Genomic DNA, 17524 nt, shown 5'->3' with positions numbered 1-17524 from the left:
GGAGAAGAGAAAGGGAAAAGGCAGCCAGGCGAGAAGAACGGTAAAGCCAACACTGGCCCCGACAGTAACCACGGGGCTTCTCGATGATTTTGTCTACAAAAGAGGGCCCACGAACATTTCCACGTCAAGCAATAGATTTAATCGAAGCTATCCAGCCATCTACCTAGATATACAAGCCTAGAGAACGTTGACAGCCGTGGTGATATCAAATACTCGACTAGGAAATTATTTCACTGCTGCATCCATAACTCTCCGCTGTGTCAATCTTCAGCTTGGTGGCACAATTACGACCAGAGCCCACTCGGCTCGAATGATTCCTCTCCAGACAACCCAGCTGAACCAGAATTCCGTCTTTTCCTCGACACTGCAGATTCTGTTCCTATCTGAACTGTCCCGGGCCAATCATACCACCACGCGCATCCCCGCCAACCTGACCGAACATATCCAGCAAGTGTCTAGAGGACGGCGGCGGCCCCTGGGGACCAGGGTTGCCTTCAAAAGGACCCTGTCCGGCGTGGCCAACGCCCATAAGAGCTTCGGCGTTAGGCGGCATCGGAGGGAATCCAGCCGGGGGAGGGCCGTTCATATACCCAGGAGGTGGCATCATGCCGGGAGGAGGGGGGAATCCCGCTGACCCGGCGCCGGCGGCGCCACGAGGGAAGGGCTGTCGATCGCCGAGGGGAGGCACATTGGCGTGCATGGGTGGTAGCATATTTGCCATAAAGTTGGGGTTGATGCCCCGGTTAGGTGTCGGAATGCCTGGCGGAGGGCCCATGGGGGTCGCCGGTCCACCTGCTTGTTGCGGGGGCATCTGATGGTGGCCATTCCATCCGGGAGGAGGCATGTGCTCGAAGCCTGGAGGTCTCTGCATGCCCATGGCAGGGAGTCCTTGACCCTGCGGGCCTCGCGATCCACCGGGGGTGATGGGAACCTGGCCGCCTTGAGGGAATGGCAGGTCATCAAAGTAACCCATTGGCGGCCCGTTTGCGGGTCTCCGCCGAAACTGTTCAGGATCCGGCCGCTGCAAGTTGGCTATCGCCGGGTCGTCAAGGAAAGGTGGCACCTTCTGCGCGGAGAGGCCGGGAGGAGGGTGAGGCAATGCTTCCTGCATATTCATCAAGCCAGGGGGAACCGCGCCGGCGCTCTGTGGCTGACCTTGGCCGCCTTGTCCCGGGCTTGTGATGGGGCTCACCTTCACTTGTTGCATGAGGCGGAGCAAATGTTCCCTGTCTCGAGCCTGAGGATCCTGAACATATACGTTCTCCTTCAGAGGAGGACCGGCATGTCGAATCGCAGGATCCGGCATGGCTACTTGTTCGGACCGTCTGAGTTGCTCGCGAGTAGGAGACGAGACCGCACTTTGAGTTTGTTCCATGTGCACGAGAGACGGGGGGCGATTGGCTTGCACATTATCGTTGTGAGGAGTCGCGTTGCGTGACTTGCTGGTGCCCAGCATTTGTAGGATGCGCTGGAAACCCTCCTGGTCCGCATCGGCCGACGGCGTCACCGACGACGGGGGTTGAGGCAAGGGAGATCTGCTTTCCATTTGAGGAGGAGGGTCGGGCTCTCTGGCGGCAGGGCTCCCCGGAGGAGGACTGAACAGTCCAGCAAAGCGGGAAGACTTGGCCGACTTGCCCGGCGCGGTCTCCTTTTTGGGCGTTGATTCCAAAGGCAAGGCAGTGTTAATGACCGGGGACGGTTTGCCATCACCTAGAAGTCCAAAGAAACGTTCCATCGCCGTGTCTCCCTGGAAAGGAGCGCCGTTACTGCTGAAAATTTCACCATCGGTAGGCTTAATCTCGGCTTTGTCAGAGCCGACGAATTGCTCGACAGGGGATTCTTTCTTCTCCTCCACGGGAGGCTGAGAAGATCCCGCCTTCATCCTTTCTTTCCACCGTTCAAAATCTTCTTGGGTATGCACCCGGCGAGGCTCGACCTTGTCATTAGAGTCCAACCACTCTGGCTCTTGTTCAAGTTTGGCGCCGCGAGTCCAATCACGATCTGCACCGTGTCGGTCCCTGCGCCATTCGCGATTGCGGACCGGTGTCTTCTCCTCTTCGGCTTCATGTCCATCCTGGGCGGGTTCGTCGCGGAACCAGCTTCCTTCGTGGCGCGCGCGCCCCGGCTGGCCGTCCCTGCGAGGGAAGAAGCGACCGTCCTTGTTATCTTTCGCTCCTCGGTCAAAATTGGGATCTCGTTGATCACGGTCCCGGGTCAAGTCCCGAGTACCCTCCCAGCGGTCGAACTCTCCGTTCCGTCTGGGCTTTCGTTCTTGTTCCTCTGGGCCAAAGGTGCGACGCGGACGTCCGCTGTTCCAGTCCTCTCGGTCTAAGCGTCGACCATTAAACGTGGGTTGTTTGCTATCACGGCGGTCAAAATCTCGATCACCGACATCTCTTTCCTTGAAGAATTTGTCGCGGAAGTTGAACCGGTCATTCTTGGGATCATCTGCGTCGGGTTGCTTAAGTGGTCGTTCGGTCGAGTCGATGGAACCTTTGGTCGTGACGCGAGAAGCGGATGCAAAAGCAGTCTTCGGCGGTCCAAGAACGATGTCCTCTAGAAGAAGATGACAAGCCCCTCAAGTTAGCGAGAATCTCCCTAGCTATGTCCGACGCTCGATATGGCAAAAGCCACACAGAGGATCGCAGACAGGTTCGCCATAAATTACCTGAGTTCGAACCACGTGATACATGACGAGCTTCAAAGATACTCGATCGTCGCGGAGTGGTTTCGGTCGGGTGATTGGGATCTCTGGGGTTGGTGGTTTTGCGTTGTGTTGTTGGGTCGGGGATCGGGCTAGCAAAGCACAGGCCAAATCAGTCTCACGGGTCGCAGAGAGCGCAAAGGAGAACGATGACGGAACGAAGAGAAGTGACGAACTTACCCCATCCATTCTTCTACGGGGGGTAAAGTAGTAGGCTTGATGGCCAGAGGCGATGAGCGCAGCCATAGCAGCTCATCGATCTGGTAACGTCGCGCCATGGAGATGGCAGACTCTGTGTGCGGAACGGTGATATCGGCAGGCTATTACGTTGTTTTCATTGGCTCGTGACGATCGAAAGACGCGAGGGTCGAAAGCGTAAAAAGAAGACACGATGGACAGAGAATCCAGGGAAATGGTTCCGAGAAAATAGGGCGAAGAGGAGGATAGGTGGGAGGGAGGATGGATGGAGGGTTGAGAGTTGCAGTCGTTCGAGACAGGAAGAAGCGGGAGGTGAGGCCGGCAGAAATTACGTACCGTAGGGAACCCCGACCGCCACTTGGGTTTGCTTTGTCAATAGGACGTTGCAGCAAGAACTAGCGACCAGCGTGATGCCAAGTACGGGTGGAATTCCGTTCGAGGGACTGATCAGAAATGGGACTGCGAGAAAGGGGAAGCAGGAGTATTGCAAGAGAGAGCAAGAGAGCAGAGCACAGGCAGAGCAAAGCAAGTGGGGGAATCCCGTGAACTGCCTTCACTCCCGTCTTCTGCCGCCCGTCACCGCCTCGAACCGATCTATATTCTCTGCCTTCAATTACTTCAATGCATGTATTTAGTACATTATCGCCTAGATAGTTTCATCGATCTGTACAATCAATTCCCCCTCGTCATGTTTCCCACCGCCTCGCCCACGGCTCCTCCGCTCCACTTGGCAACTCGATCCTTATCCGAGGATTCATGCAAGGAGTTGGTGATGGCCGAGAAGCTCGACACTTCTTTGGCACCGACGGCCGGGATCTGGCTTTGAATCCAGCTAATGATTCCTGCACGGGTGATGAGGGTCGTGCTACCTTGCACCTGCGTCGAGCGATAAATCAGATGAAGAATCTTTCGCTTGACCGAGACGCTCGTGCTGGGAGACTCGTAGAAAGCAAATGCGCGCTCGAACACATTGGCGCGACGGTAGATCTCCATGTCCTAGTGGGCGAGTTAGTAAAGAAGAAACACGATAGATAGAAGGGGGTCCATACAGTTGCGGTGCGAAGGCCTTTAACCAAAAGATCTAGGAGCCAATTGGTCTCTTCAAAATGGCCGTCGTCCAATTCGGGTTCCCGCAGCAAGATCTTGTCGATCCAGTAGGAGGGAATCTTCTCGGGTTCCCAGGTAGGGGCTTTCTGGAGGAATGCGTTGACCTTTCCGTAGAGCTTGTGCGTGGGAGTGGTGAGAACCGCAAGACAGCTGGCAGCACATTCTCCCACGATCCACGGCAAGGGCGATTCAAGGCCAAGCAGTTTGACGGTCTCGTAAAGCTCTCCGGTGAGGATGTAAACCGATCGCCATTCGGCGTATTTGGATTCCTAGTCCCGTTAATCCCACCCGGTTGTGAATGCACATTGCAGACTTACCCTGAGTTTCGCCATGAATCTAGCGATGTTGCTGAATGCTTGTCGACGCACTTCCTCGTGCTCCGAGCACAAACAGACCATCAATTCCGCCACAGGACCCTGCTCCACGGACATCTCCAATTCCTCTTTGTCCCATTTGTGCAACTCATTGCGCTCATCACTTTCGACGGGAAGCGCCCCGAACATCTCCAGCAAGTCCACGCGCGGTTGCTCGCTTGCTGCAGTCGGAGAGACCTCTTGATCCAAGTTCAGACCCTTCTTCTCCGACGGATCCTCTTCAGTATATTTCAGTGCCTTTTTCAGGGTGGACTTGAGCTGTTTCTTATCGGTGGCACCCATCAGGGAGTCACGAATACCCTTTAGCACCTTCGAATCTTCCCCGGCCTGGTTCAACCCCCCCAGCACATGAGCAGCCCATGAACACACGGCACTTTGAGCATTTGCGTCTCCAGACTTCAGAACAAATGGCCACTGCTCACTGATAGCCACCACGATGGAGCTAGTAGGTTTAGACTTCTCTTGCGTGAACAACCCTAGTAAATCTTGATAATGAACTTGTTTTTTGGCTATCCGGCAGATGCAGTTATCGAAAAAGGCCAGTTGGTGTTGCAGGCGTGCAGAATCTGAGGTTTCGAAACTCGACAGAAGTGCGGTAAATGAGGACACACTCTGTAGTATGGAGTTCTCAACGAGCACCGATCTCAATAGGCGATAAATATCACCAAGGGATTCCTGAGACGACGCTTCCACGAGGACCTTCATCACAGAGGTGAACGCAGAAAATTGCATAGAAGCTAGATTCCTATTAGCTTGTGTTCTCTAGCTTTCAAGGGGGGTAGGAGGTATAAAGCGACTCACCAGGTTGTTGCCACCACCGAATCGATGCCGACTGCTGTGCAATCTTCAAAATGCTCTGCAGCTGACTGAGCAGCAGCTCAGAGTCGTCCGATGAGAGGCTGGGTTCATCCAGTCGCTTCAAAATCTCGACCATGATAAGGGAAACATCAAGGACTTCCTCAAAAGCGGCATCCGGGGCGACCTCGTAGAAACAAGAAAGCAACTCGGCAACGGCTTCCTGCTGTTGCAAATCTTCCTTGGAGGTTCTCTTGTAAAGCTGGATGACATCCTTCACGACGGGGCACCGACGGGAGAATTCAGCGACCAATTTTCCCGCGGCCTGTTTCCAAAGCGGCTGGCTAATTCCGTGGTCGGAATTGAAGATTTGCAGGACCTTTTGTAGCTTCTTGAAGGAGATCGTGATGAGACGAACGGCAAAGAGAGTGACGATCTCCGTGTTCAGGTTCAGGCACCGAGTCAAAACCTTCTGATTCAGTGGGCGTGGTAGAATATTTTCGATCACGACCGAGGGCGGCGGAGGCATCGGAGGCAGTTTGTCTTTCCATCCGCAGTTCCTCGGAACCGGTAGACTCACCGTCGAGAACAAAAGGGCAGATTCGGCCAGCCATGATGGCACGGGCTTCGGGTCCGATACGAACATGATTTTCTTGCTAAAGAAATCAGCCACCAACTCGGGCGCGGCCTTGAAGATCGCCACAAGCAACTCAATCTGAAGACTGTCCGTATCCGGGCGAAGTGCTTGAATTATATAAGAGAGCACTCCGTTGCGAACTGACACAGACTCTCGGTATTTGTCAACGTAGACTGCAGAATCGAGTCCCAATTCAATCGACGCGTCGTTATCCGCAGGCAAGGATTCAGGGTCGCTACCATTAGGGTACCAGCCTGTTTGCGGTAGCAACACGCCGAGTTCAGTCTTGGTACAGATATTCATCAAGATCTTGTGAATCTCGTTCGCGACAGAGAACCCGGTGGGGTTGGGATCCTCTGACTCTCGATCGTAACCATACAAAGTCACCAGTCGCTCCAGGTTCCAACGGCTGAAGAACAGCTTCTTGGAGTTCCGGGGAAGCGAAGCATCCTGAATGATATCGCGATCAACACCCTTGATAACGTCGATGACAATATCTCGCGGGTCCTTTCGGATGTACTCAAAGAATGCTCTCATGAGTTTGCTTTGCTCGATGATATCGCTTTTAGCGGTCGTGTGCTGGACTCGCAAGTTTGCCAAAACAAATCTTTGAGCATTGCGACGCAAAGTCGACTTCTGCGCTTCCTCGGAGGCCTCTTCCAGTTGAGCTTTATTCGGGGTCAAGAACACCTCGAGACGCTTGAAAGTGATATAGCGCGCCCCGTAGACTTGACGGGCAACGGCACCCCCATCGAAGCTGACCACCTCGGTGAGAAGACGCAGGCACGGAGAGATCAAATGCTCTTTCGACTTCGTGGCGGTCAGTCCACGGTTGAAAAGCCTTAGCTGCTCCTTTTGCATCAAAAATTTACACAATGCCGTTCCGAATTCTCGGAAGTCCAGGTTACTAGAAATCGTCTTGATAAAGAGCGCCAGCACAGAGGGGACCATCGTCAACATGGAGTCATTATTGTTAGTATCCGCGAAGCCCCAGGCCTGAATCAGGTCAGGGAAGCAAGACGCTTCCTCGCCATTGTAGGAGATCTGCGAATCACAATAGGCTTTGAGCACGCGGAATTTTTTAGCTTTCTCGCCCTCATTCTCCGTCTGCGGAATGGACAGCAAGTATTCCTTGAACTTTCTTAGGCCTAGTATAATTTGTAAATATTATTCGTTCCTAACGCATGAATGCAGGGTTCTTCTGCCTACCTTGTTTGGTCTCTTGGATGTTTTGCTGAAAAGTCAGAATAGCACGGAGTTGCGTGTGAGACGTGATGTCGGACTGGACGGTGGACTCCTCGCCGGAGTCTAATTTCCTCCGTTTCGTCCGGGGGAATTGATTGTCCGCGTGTGACATGTTGGCGCAATAGTTAGGATGGGGATCTTTGAGCAAGAGAAAAAAGATGAAGGATGCATGAATGGATTGATTAGGATTGATGACCTAAGGTTCTTTCCGGCAGATTTTTGCGGTCGCTGATTGGTCGGTGCGGCCCGCGCCAAAGCATCGCTGAAAGAGGAAATCGCCTCATGGACAGTGTTGTACCGGTATACTCCTAAGAAGTAAGAACTAGTGACTCTTTCAAAGCGATGTTTGTCTTCATCTATCGTATCTATTGCTCATTAAAATACATTTTATGTTTCGGAGATAAGAGACCAAAGCACCCGTCCAGTACCAGAACACTTCACACGGGGTATTCTTTTTAGAACTACAGTATATACCCAGACAGCAGATGCAAAATAAGATCTGTGGATGGAAAACAACAAAATAGTATCAACCCCACGTTCCTCCTCCGCCACCTCTTCCTTGGCGTCTCTGCGCAGACAACCGCCAATCGTCTTCCCCGGCGAAGCGATTATGCAAGGGTTGAATACGTTCGGCCTTCTTCCTCTTCGAAAGGCGGTCCGTGGGTGCTACCTTGAAGAAGGTCGGAGCCGCCTCGACCAGCCATTTCGGCTCAATGGACGTCGTGCAATGCATGTATTCCTTGGTCGTGAGCACAAGAGTATGGTAGATGACATGCTCGGACGGTTTGCCGAACAAGGCAGAGCTGGGATGCATGTAGACCGGAGTGCCCTCGACCAACGTCTTGTATCCTTCCTGGGGATCCTTGCGCGCCGCATTTCTGAAGAACCCAGTACAAAGGGCCTGACGAACCTTGGTCGTGTTTCTTCCACACGAGACGATCCGATGGTGATATCGGTCCATGATGCCCATGAGCTGCTGCCGAACATCCTGCGCTCGGCGAATCTGGCGCGCCTGAATGAAATTTTCGAAACACCAAGCATTGTTGAACTTGGAGTTCTTCCACCCATTCCATACATTGAGCAACGTTAGATGGTCGCCGTGAGGGTCATGGAACTTGGACTTCTTCTGGTCCGCCTGATGCTGCTTCTCCTTAGGGCGATAGAATACCGATTGTATAGACAGCATAGCGACAATGCTCAGCATTTCCTCGGAGCATCCCATATCAACCGACGCTATAAGCACCTTGGCGAGGGCAGGCTCCATGGGGAAATCGGCCATCTTTCTACCCAACCGGGTGAGAAGACCTTCATCATCCAGTGCTGACAAAGCATAGAGCTCTTCCAGCGCAGTAAGCATGGTGTTAGTTGGAGGCGGGTCCATGAAGTCGAAGTGCAGCAGGTCATTGATACCCATGGCCTTAAGCATGAGAATCGTGTGCGAGAGGTTCTGACGCTGGATCTCAGGAATTGTAGTTGGCAACATTTCCGACTGGTATGCGGCTTCGGTATACAAGCGGAAACATTTGCCAGGTCCGGTTCTTCCGGCACGACCAGACCTTTGTTTGGCTTGTGCCTGAGACACCGGGGTAACAACCAACGAATCCATGCCAAGCTTGGGATCGTACGCGTTCTGCTTGACGAAACCAGGATCAATGACGTAGTAGATATTGTCGATCGTGATGGATGTCTCCGCAATGTTCGTTGCAATGATAACCTTTCGGCCGCCATCCGGAGCAGGCTCGAAAATTCTGCTCTGCATTTCACTAGGAAGGGCAGAGTAGACAGGGAGAATAACCAATTCCGGGACGGTTGACCCCAGTGCTTTCATGCGCTCGTAGAGAATCTCACAGGCAGTATCAATTTCTTCTTGACCTGTCAGGAAGACGAGGATGTCACCCGACGGCTCGGTCAGATGAATTTGCATAACGGTAATGAGTGCCGCATCCAGATAATCAGATTCCGGCTCTTTGGAGTACATGATTTCGACAGGGTAAGTTCGGCCAGGAATCGAGAAAATTGGACATCCGTTGAAGTACTCTGAGAATTTCTCAGCGTCAAGAGTGGCCGATGTAACGATCAGCCTAAGGTCAGGTCGTCGCTTTATCGTTTTCTTGAGCAGACCAAAAAGTACGTCAGTAGCAATTGTTCGCTCGTGGGCCTCGTCAAGCATGATCACAGAATATTTTTTCAAATCCGGATCAAGTAAGACTTCTCTTTGGAGCATTCCGTCGGTCATATACTTGATCTTCGTGTCCGGACTGGTACAGTCTTCGAACCGAATTGTATAGCCAACTTCTGCACCGAGTCTACAGCCGACTTCTTCAGCCACACGCTTCGCAACCGACATTGCGGCCACGCGTCGGGGCTGGGTACATCCGATGATGCCGTTATTTCCGTATCCAGCCTCGGCCAAGAATTGCGTCAATTGTGTCGTTTTACCGGATCCAGTATCTCCAACCACAATCATGAGTTGGTTGTCACGAACAGCGTCGAGAAGCTGGTTGCGGAATTTATAGACGGGAAGACTCTCCCTCTGCTGCTTGATCGACATAGTAGTCCGTTTGCCCAGAGACTGGTTTTTGCCCATTGTGACTCGCTTCCATTCGGGCACCGTCTCGTCGGGCTTGGCTTGTTGGGTGGTTCGAAGATCCGCTGCGAATTTCCGCTCTTCGGGGGCAACCATAGGATCTTGCCATTGGGCATTAAGATCGACCTCTGCAGCTCGCTCGGCGGCCTTATCCTGTGCTTCTTGCTGGCGTAGCTCTCTTCGATCTTTAGCCAGCCCGGTTCCTGCCATGGCTGCACGATTCAGAGAGCCATCAGGAGCCTTGACAACCCTGATGGGCGATAGTTCTAGAGACATCTTAGTCTGTCCAGCCAAGAATGGCGGCTCTTCGTCTTTAACTTCAATGTCAACATCTTCTTCCTCCTCAAATGTGCCCTCGCCTGTCAAGGTAGCATGATACTCTTCATCGATATCGGGATAGTCGGCCGCCGAGACAGCCCCGGACGCAATCAACTGCTTGATTTCCCATCTCTCTGGCGAAGTCATGCGCTTTCGATTCTTTATAGGTCTTCCGTCTGCTTCTTCCACAATGGGCACATCGGAACTCAGGTTTCCATATCGGTCCTTACCGGAAACTCCATCGAGACGCTCCATATTGGCACCAGACGCAAGACGGCGTTGCGGGATGAGATCAAGCCCCGTCATTTGGTCAACCTCTTTCATCGACAGTCCGATGCGCGATCCTTGTATACTGACGACTTTGACTTTAACCGGCTGGCCTCGTGAAACCAAGTCCGAGGGATGGTTGACGCGAGCCCCTTCCTGCATCGCAGAAATGTGTACTAGACCGTCGACCTTGCCTTGAACACCTTGCAAGTTCACAAAGGCACCAAAGTCCTTTACCCCTGTAACGCGCCCATCATAAACCTTGTACAATATCGGCTGGTCGTCTAACTCGACTGGTGGTGGTCTGCGGAAGTCATCATCATTTTCGCGATCGCGTCTCTTCCGTCGCTCGCTGCGGCCGTTGCGATATTCTTCATCCTTGCTGCTGTATTTCCTAGTCGAGCGGCCAAACTCATCCACATCGTCGTCTCTCTTCCGATATCGTGGGCTATGAGACCTCGATCGTGAGCGGTATTTATCGTTGCGACGGCGTCCGCGATCGTAATCATCGTAGTCGGGGCTCCTGCTTCGCTTCCTGCTGCTCCGATCCTCTCTCGTCGTGCGACCCTTCTCTTCTCGGGCCTTTCCCGCTAACCCCTCCAGCATCGCAAATGTATCATCCATCGCATCAGCCTTCGCGTCGCCTTCGTCCGCATCTTTGTGAGGAGCGTAGTCCTCCTCGTCCCACTGCTGCACCTTATCAGGGACAGCCAGGCCCTTGAAGACACGAGCCTTCTTTTCCAAAGCGTTCAGCATATCCATGTCGTCGTCGCCGTCTGCCGCTTTCGTTTCCGCCTTGTGTGTCTTGTACTTGGGATGCATCGTCAGCACCAAGCGATCGATACTCTCCAGTAGAGATTCCGGAAACTCGGCTCCCATTTCCTCCATCGTCTTCTTGAACCCGCCGAACGAATCGCATTTCAGATGTTGGTCTATCACGAACTCCGCCAACGTCTTGTCATTAATACCCAGATGGTTTTGAATCTCGCCGGTGATTCGCGACACGAGCGAAAAGAGCTCGAGCGACTGGAGGTCATCCATGGTCGGCGGATGGGGTAATGAGAACAAGCTAGAAAAGGCGTGTGGTAATCATAAAACAAAATCAAGTCAATGGAAGGTCACTTTCATTTGCGAGGGAGTGCGAAGCCCCTCTCTGGCCTGGGAGTTGCGGATTGCGACGCCTGCAATTCCGAAGCCGAGAAAGCTCCCGGTGCGGAAAATCGTTGTGGCGCCGCCCCGATAATGACGGACTTTTGGAACTATAAGAATCGACCTCTCGCTGTCTTTCTTCCACCTGCTATAAGGAACTGGGCTGAAGCCCAGGGATGCTATTAATGCAACTACTTTGGTATCATACCGACTGTTTGTCAGTTTTGGAACCCGGGGAATACATTCGCAGTTTTGGATGAGCAACTTAAACTATATATCTATAACTGCGGAGATTTCGCAGAACACAGTCAAAGATGAATAGACCTAAGAACCAACTTGTTACTGCAACCATAATTGGCGGAGACTTGTCAGTAATTGAAACCCATTATTCATCTTATATAAAAAGCACATTCAAGTACTGTAATCTCTGGTCATAGTGTGACGATTATCAATGTTCCTGTTTGAATGCCTGAGGCAACATGCCAAGCCTTCGCATTTCTCGCCGTTTCGCCTCCGGTCTACATTTCTCTACATTTCTTCGTCTCTTGCTCTCTCTCCCATCTTCGCTCCCATGTCCCTTTAGCTCTCGGGCTCCCATTCGCGCTTTTGATTGTACAGTGGGCGCATGCCATTTCTCTCGCTTATTCCTAATTTTTGATCTGCAGAAATCTTGATTCGTTGTTCTAAGCCGGTGCAATAATTTCCTTGCCTTCGACTCAATTATTCGCCTCCCCCAATCCCCTCGCCCAGTCGAGACATGCAGCAGGCATGGACGACTAGAGGCAAATCCTGCCTTTGGTGTACTTACCAGGCACTATTACGTCCTGCGACAAGAAATTTCACGACCACTTCAGCACTGCACCGAGCCAAAAGTTCGTCAAAGAAGAAATCGGAACAGAAACAGAAACAAACCGAAGTGAGTTTGCCATGCTACCGGCCGTTCGCCATGACTTTGCTAATCGATGTTCTCTGCAAGGAATCTTCTTCACATCGCTCTCTTAAGAAAACCCTCGAAGACCTCCGTAAACAACCTCAGAGAAGATGCCAGAGGGAATCGATAACGGTCAATGATTTCGCCGGGATCGTCGAAGCCCTCCTTCTTGAACACCGGCAAGGTCTTTCCAACAAATCAATTGCTTCATCGAAGGAATGGAAGGATTTCGAACGATTTGTGTTGAATGCGTGCAAGATTGAAACCAGGGGCACGAACATCCCAAACAGCCCTTTGCGACAACTGAAGATCGCACTGCAGAGAGCCTATATCAGAGATGGGACCCAAGGATTAAGGACTGAGCTGGGATATCTCCTCTACGCCCAGAGCCTCACTATCAAGTATTCCGCGCCAAACCTGAAACACCAGAAGGAAGTGACCGACCTCAGCTACCCGGCGGAATGGTACCCACAGGCACGGTCCGTCCAACGAACGATACATCTACATGTTGGGCCAACGAACTCGGGGAAAACGTACGCTGCGCTTAAGCGACTTCAGAACAGCAAGAAAGGCTTCTATGCCGGTCCGTTAAGGCTACTCGCGCAGGAAGTGTACCATCGGTTCACAGCCGACGGAACCCCATGTAGTCTTGTCACCGGGGATGAAGTCAAGATCCCCGAAGACCAGTTGCCATCCATAATGAGCAATACGGTGGAGATGGTCGATCTATCAGAGCGTTTTGATGTTGGTGTCATTGATGAGATCCAAATGTTGGCAGACCCCTCGCGTGGATGGGCTTGGACTCGTGCCCTTTTGGGTGCGCGTGTCACCGAATTGCACCTCTGTGGTGAGACCAGAACTGTGCCTTTGATTCGTAACATCGCTGCGCTTACGGGGGACAAGCTTGAGATTCACCATTATGAGCGTTTGAATGCCCTCAAAGTTGCAAATAAGAGCCTTGAGGGCAACCTCAAGAACCTTGAGAAGGGTGACTGCATTGTGGCATTTTCTCGACTTGGGATCCACGCTTTGAAAACAGACATCGAAAAGGTCACTGGGCGACGAGCGGCGATTGTTTACGGTAGCTTGCCTGCTGAAATCCGTACTCAGCAAGCCGGCCTATTCAACGACCCTGACAATGACTACGACTTCTTGGTTGCCAGTGATGCTATTGGCATGGGTCTGAACTTGAGCTGCAAACGCATTATCTTCGAGACTTTGGTGAAAAGGGTACCGGGCGGCCTTCAGAGGCTTTCTGTGCCGGAAATCAAACAGATTGGCGGGCGAGCGGGTCGCTATCGATCAGCCGGGCAACGAGAAGGGAATGAAAATGATGGACAAAACGTGGGCTGGGTAACGTCTCTGGAAGAGGTAGACCTGCCTTACATCCGAAAGGCAATGGTTACCGAACCCCCTCCCATTAGTGCCGCGGGCATCATTCCTCCGGATTCTGTGTTCCAAAAACTGGGCGCCTACTTCCCACCAGGTGTACCTTTGGAATACATCATCAAGCGCACCTTTGAACTCTCTCAGGTCGGCTCTTTGTTCTTCCGTTGCGATCCCAGGAGTCAGGTCGAAAATACCGAGATCACCGATGCAGTCCCTGGATTACGATTGGAAGACCAATTGACGTTCATGGCGGCACCTTTGTACACCCAAGGGCAAGCAGCGAAGGACGTTTCGCGTGCGCTTGCCGAGTGCGTTGCGCAGAACACAGCAGGTAACTTGTTGGATATTCCGGAGCTCAACCTGGAAATCCTAGAGGAGCCAGTGTCCGCTAGCAAGGAATACCTGCACCAGTTGGAAGGTCTCCACAAAGCCCTCATCTCGTATCTATGGCTCAGTTTTAGATTTGGCGGTGTCTTCACTGATCGCACCCTCGCCACTCATGTGAAAGGATTGGTGGAAGAGAGGATGATCAGGGCTCTGACCGAATTCTCTGCCAACAAGAAGATCAGAAAAGACGAGTCTCTCCGACGACAGATTGCTCTGCAGAAACAAATCGCGGAGCGCCAGCGGCTATTCGCCGATTTGGATTACCAGTCCATGGATGGAGAGCAACAATCGCCTCCGGTTGATCTCACTGCGGATGATATTTCTTCGGCGGAAACTCCTGAGACCAATTCCATGTAAAGGAGGGGATGTCAAGATGATGCTGAATTGCATGAAAAAATGATGTCAACCCATGTGAATATAATACGTGAAATGCTTGTATATTAGTTATTGGGCAAAAGGATCTGAAGTTCGCTGCTCGATTGTATAATAAGGAGATCTATGCTAGTTAACTTACTGGTTGATTAGATAAAACAAGGCAGAAGAGCCACTGGCCACACACCGCCTTCATACTGCCGATCCATCGGGGATGATGCATGGTGGGGACTTGGAGGAGGGTCTCGCTGCTATTGAAACGTTTCAAAAAGACAAGCTGGACGAGCAAGACCTCCCCCGCCCCTGATCGCAATTTATTCCCAGTCGCCTGTGCCGTACCGTCTCCTCTATAATTTAATCCCGCCCTGTCGCTCTCGACTCGCAGCTTCGCCGATTCCAAGGTGTTTTTCCATCCTATCGATGCACCGCTGAGGGCTGCCGGCCAGCCAAGATGAGCACCTCCATACTCAATATCCAGCATGATAGTGAGTGATCGCAATCGGCTCTCTCTTGAGAGCTTCCCCGCCGAGCTATCCTACATGCTAATCACCGCGTGCCACCTTCTAGTCATCCTTAATACGATCCGTTATACCGCGGGTGATGAGGTATGATCGGCCTTTCGCTTACCGTGAATCGATGACGGAACTGACGAGGAGGGGCTTTTTAGTGGAAAGTGTTGGTTGTGGATGAGACCAGTCGAAAATTAATCCTCAATGCCGTGAGCGAGGATGACATCCTCAACCTCAACGTCACCAGTACGTCCTTGTGTGCTTCGAAAAGGGAGGAATTATATTAGCTGAATTGTCGTCTTCGCAAGATGTCGAACAGATCGAAGATAGGCGGTCGCCCAATCCGGGAATGGACGCGCTCTACATCCTGTCGCCGCAAACGCATATCGTGGATTGCCTGATGGCCGACTTCGAACGAAAGAGATACAGGAAGGCATGGTTGGTCTGGACAGCAGGTTGGTCACCTCTTGCGTTCCCCGGTCGCAATCGGCCCTAATCTCGCCAATAGTGCTGGATCCGCAGCAGCGCGTGCGGCTTGAACGATCCCAGATGGCCCAAGATCAGATCGCCAGTTTCCGTGTGATGAATGCCGACTACTTCCCACGGGAATCGCGCGTCGTCACTTTTCGAGACCCCTGGAGTTTCCCCGTGTTGTTCCACCCGGGATGTAACCATCTGATCAAAGGGCATCTGGAGACATTGGCACAGAAGGTGAGATCCAACAATGCGAGAATGGAGGAACCTTGACTGACCAAGATTCGAGGCCGTCTCGATCTGTGTGAGTCTAGGAGAGTATCCAACGATCCGATACTACCGCCCCAGGACCCCTACCCACGAGGCCAGTGTCCTGTGCTCGCACTTGGCCCGGTTCATCCAAAACGAATTAGATCAATATGCGCATTTCCAGCGCGACTTTCCTCCTCCATCCCAGAGACCTCGAGGTGTTCTCCTGGTGGTAGATCGATCCATGGATCTTGTCGCGCCCCTGGTCCATGAGTTTACGTACCAATCCATGGTGCACGATCTGCTACCGATCAAAGACGGCGACAAGGTTACCTATAAAACTATTGTCAACGAAGGAAATCGCAATGAGGAGGTGAAGGAAATGGAAATAAGCGACCAGGACAACGTCTGGGTCGACTACCGACATCTTCACATGAAAGATGTTCTTGAGAAGCTAGGTGATGACTTCGCAAAGTTCAGGGCTGCGAATCCTCAATTCGCAGAGGAGTAAGTGCAACCCTTCTTTCTCACTTTCTTCTTCCAATGTACTAGTGATTCTGGAGGAAAGGAAAGATTGTCGCTGACAGGGTCGCAGGAACGAAGCCAACGTTAACACAATTAAAACCATGCTGGCTGGTCTCACCGAATTCCAGCAGGGCAGAGATGCATACACCCTGCACTTGAACATGGCGCAAGAATGCATGAAGCTTTTCCAGGAGCACAAACTCCTTGAAGTGAGCTCAGTGGAGCAATGCTTGACTACGGGCCTGGACGAGAACTACAAAAAGGCCAAGGGACTCGGTGCACAATTGGTTCAATTGTTGGATGATGACACAGTCGGACAGACGGACAGACTGAGGCTTTTGCTTCTTTACATCATGTATAGAGGCGGTATCCTCGGTGGAGATATCAGAAAACTTTTGGCCCACGGTCAACTTCCGCCGCAGGACGGACAAGTTATCTACAACCTGGATCTCCTGGGAGCCAGAGCAGAGAAGCCCCTAAAAGACGAGAAGCCGCCCGTCCAACCGCTTTTCGCCAGAAAACCCCCGTCCCCTGCCGAAGCCGACGAGACCAGCTTGTCTCGGTATGAGTTGAATGTGAAATTAATGCTCGAGGATCTCATCCGCGGAACCCTGGACCCAACCGTGTTCCCATTTACTCGGCCGCAAACGGATGCCGATGGAATGGCACAGCAACAAGACAGCCTTGCGCAGGCGTCTCTACGAAGTGCCAAACCGACCTGGGCCCGAACTCGCTCGGCAGCAGAGCAACCCAAGCAGCGCATCATCGTCTTCATGGCGGGCGGTGCCACCTATGGAGAGACTCGCACCTGCTATGAAGTCTCGCAAACCTTTGGCAAGGATGTCTTCATGGCTACCTCCCACTTGCTAAGCCCCAGCCTATTTTTGCGACAACTCGGGGACCTCAGCACTGACAGAAGACGTTTGGATATTCCGGCCGAGCGCCCCAAACCCACCGCGCCGGCGCATCTATTCGAGAGAGAACCGCCACCACCGCAACCCGCGCCCAAGAAACCTCCCCCAATGCCGAATCTCAATCCTCCGGTGCCTCCCTCGCAGGCCATGGGCGCAATGTCGTTGGGACCAAACGCTCCCAAACCTGCCAACGGCACGGCCACCGCTGGCACTCCTCCGCCCGGCTCGAAGCCCCCGAAGGAAAAGAAGGAGAAGAAGCGGCATCATTTCTTCAGGTAGATTCTCTGCTCAACGACTTCCGTGTCAGTTTGAGCTGGCAATACCTTGTTTAGTCCGCAGTCATGAACACACGCGATCTGCAGACGCCCCTACTGTTTAATTATAGCAATGCTG

At 52.5% G+C, this 17524-nt stretch overlaps 4 protein-coding genes across 4 annotated transcripts; 2 read left to right on the top strand and 2 right to left on the bottom strand.

The window, feature by feature from the left end:
• Window positions 1-379: 379 nt before the first annotated feature.
• KD926_005072 (putative ribosome biogenesis protein Urb1) lies at window positions 380-7172 on the bottom strand (the record flags this gene model as incomplete). Its single annotated transcript, XM_053098359.1, has 8 exons — window positions 380-2556; window positions 2669-2796; window positions 2885-3024; window positions 3602-3898; window positions 3952-4278; window positions 4327-5120; window positions 5185-6963; window positions 7025-7172. The coding sequence occupies 8 exons, from the start codon at window positions 7170-7172 to the stop codon at window positions 380-382; spliced, it is 5790 nt and encodes a 1929-aa protein (XP_052957723.1).
• Window positions 7173-7586: 414 nt separating this feature from the next.
• KD926_005071 (putative RNA helicase-like splicing factor (HRH1)) lies at window positions 7587-11273 on the bottom strand (the record flags this gene model as incomplete). Its single annotated transcript, XM_053098358.1, has 1 exon — window positions 7587-11273. The coding sequence occupies one exon, from the start codon at window positions 11271-11273 to the stop codon at window positions 7587-7589; it is 3687 nt and encodes a 1228-aa protein (XP_052957722.1).
• Window positions 11274-12138: 865 nt separating this feature from the next.
• KD926_005070 (ATP-dependent RNA helicase SUV3) lies at window positions 12139-14445 on the top strand (the record flags this gene model as incomplete). The annotated part of the gene is made up of 1 exon (XM_053098356.1): window positions 12139-14445. One exon carries the CDS (start codon window positions 12139-12141, stop codon window positions 14443-14445), a length of 2307 nt encoding a protein of 768 aa, XP_052957721.1.
• A 494-nt stretch (window positions 14446-14939) lies between these two features.
• Window positions 14940-17410, top strand: KD926_005069 (Sec1 family protein; the record flags this gene model as incomplete). Its single annotated transcript, XM_053098355.1, has 6 exons — window positions 14940-15065; window positions 15128-15215; window positions 15278-15424; window positions 15478-15680; window positions 15733-16199; window positions 16288-17410. The coding sequence occupies 6 exons, from the start codon at window positions 14940-14942 to the stop codon at window positions 17408-17410; spliced, it is 2154 nt and encodes a 717-aa protein (XP_052957720.1).
• Window positions 17411-17524: the final 114 nt, after the last annotated feature.

The sequence above is a fragment of the Aspergillus affinis genome (genome assembly GCF_023601865.1).
Source record: "Aspergillus affinis strain CMG 70 chromosome Unknown NODE_24_length_322487_cov_87_188170, whole genome shotgun sequence".
In the NCBI taxonomy this organism is placed as follows: domain Eukaryota; kingdom Fungi; phylum Ascomycota; class Eurotiomycetes; order Eurotiales; family Aspergillaceae; genus Aspergillus; species Aspergillus affinis.
The sequence above is the reverse complement of the archived record's forward strand: the minus strand, read 5'-3'. Positions and strand labels throughout refer to the sequence as shown.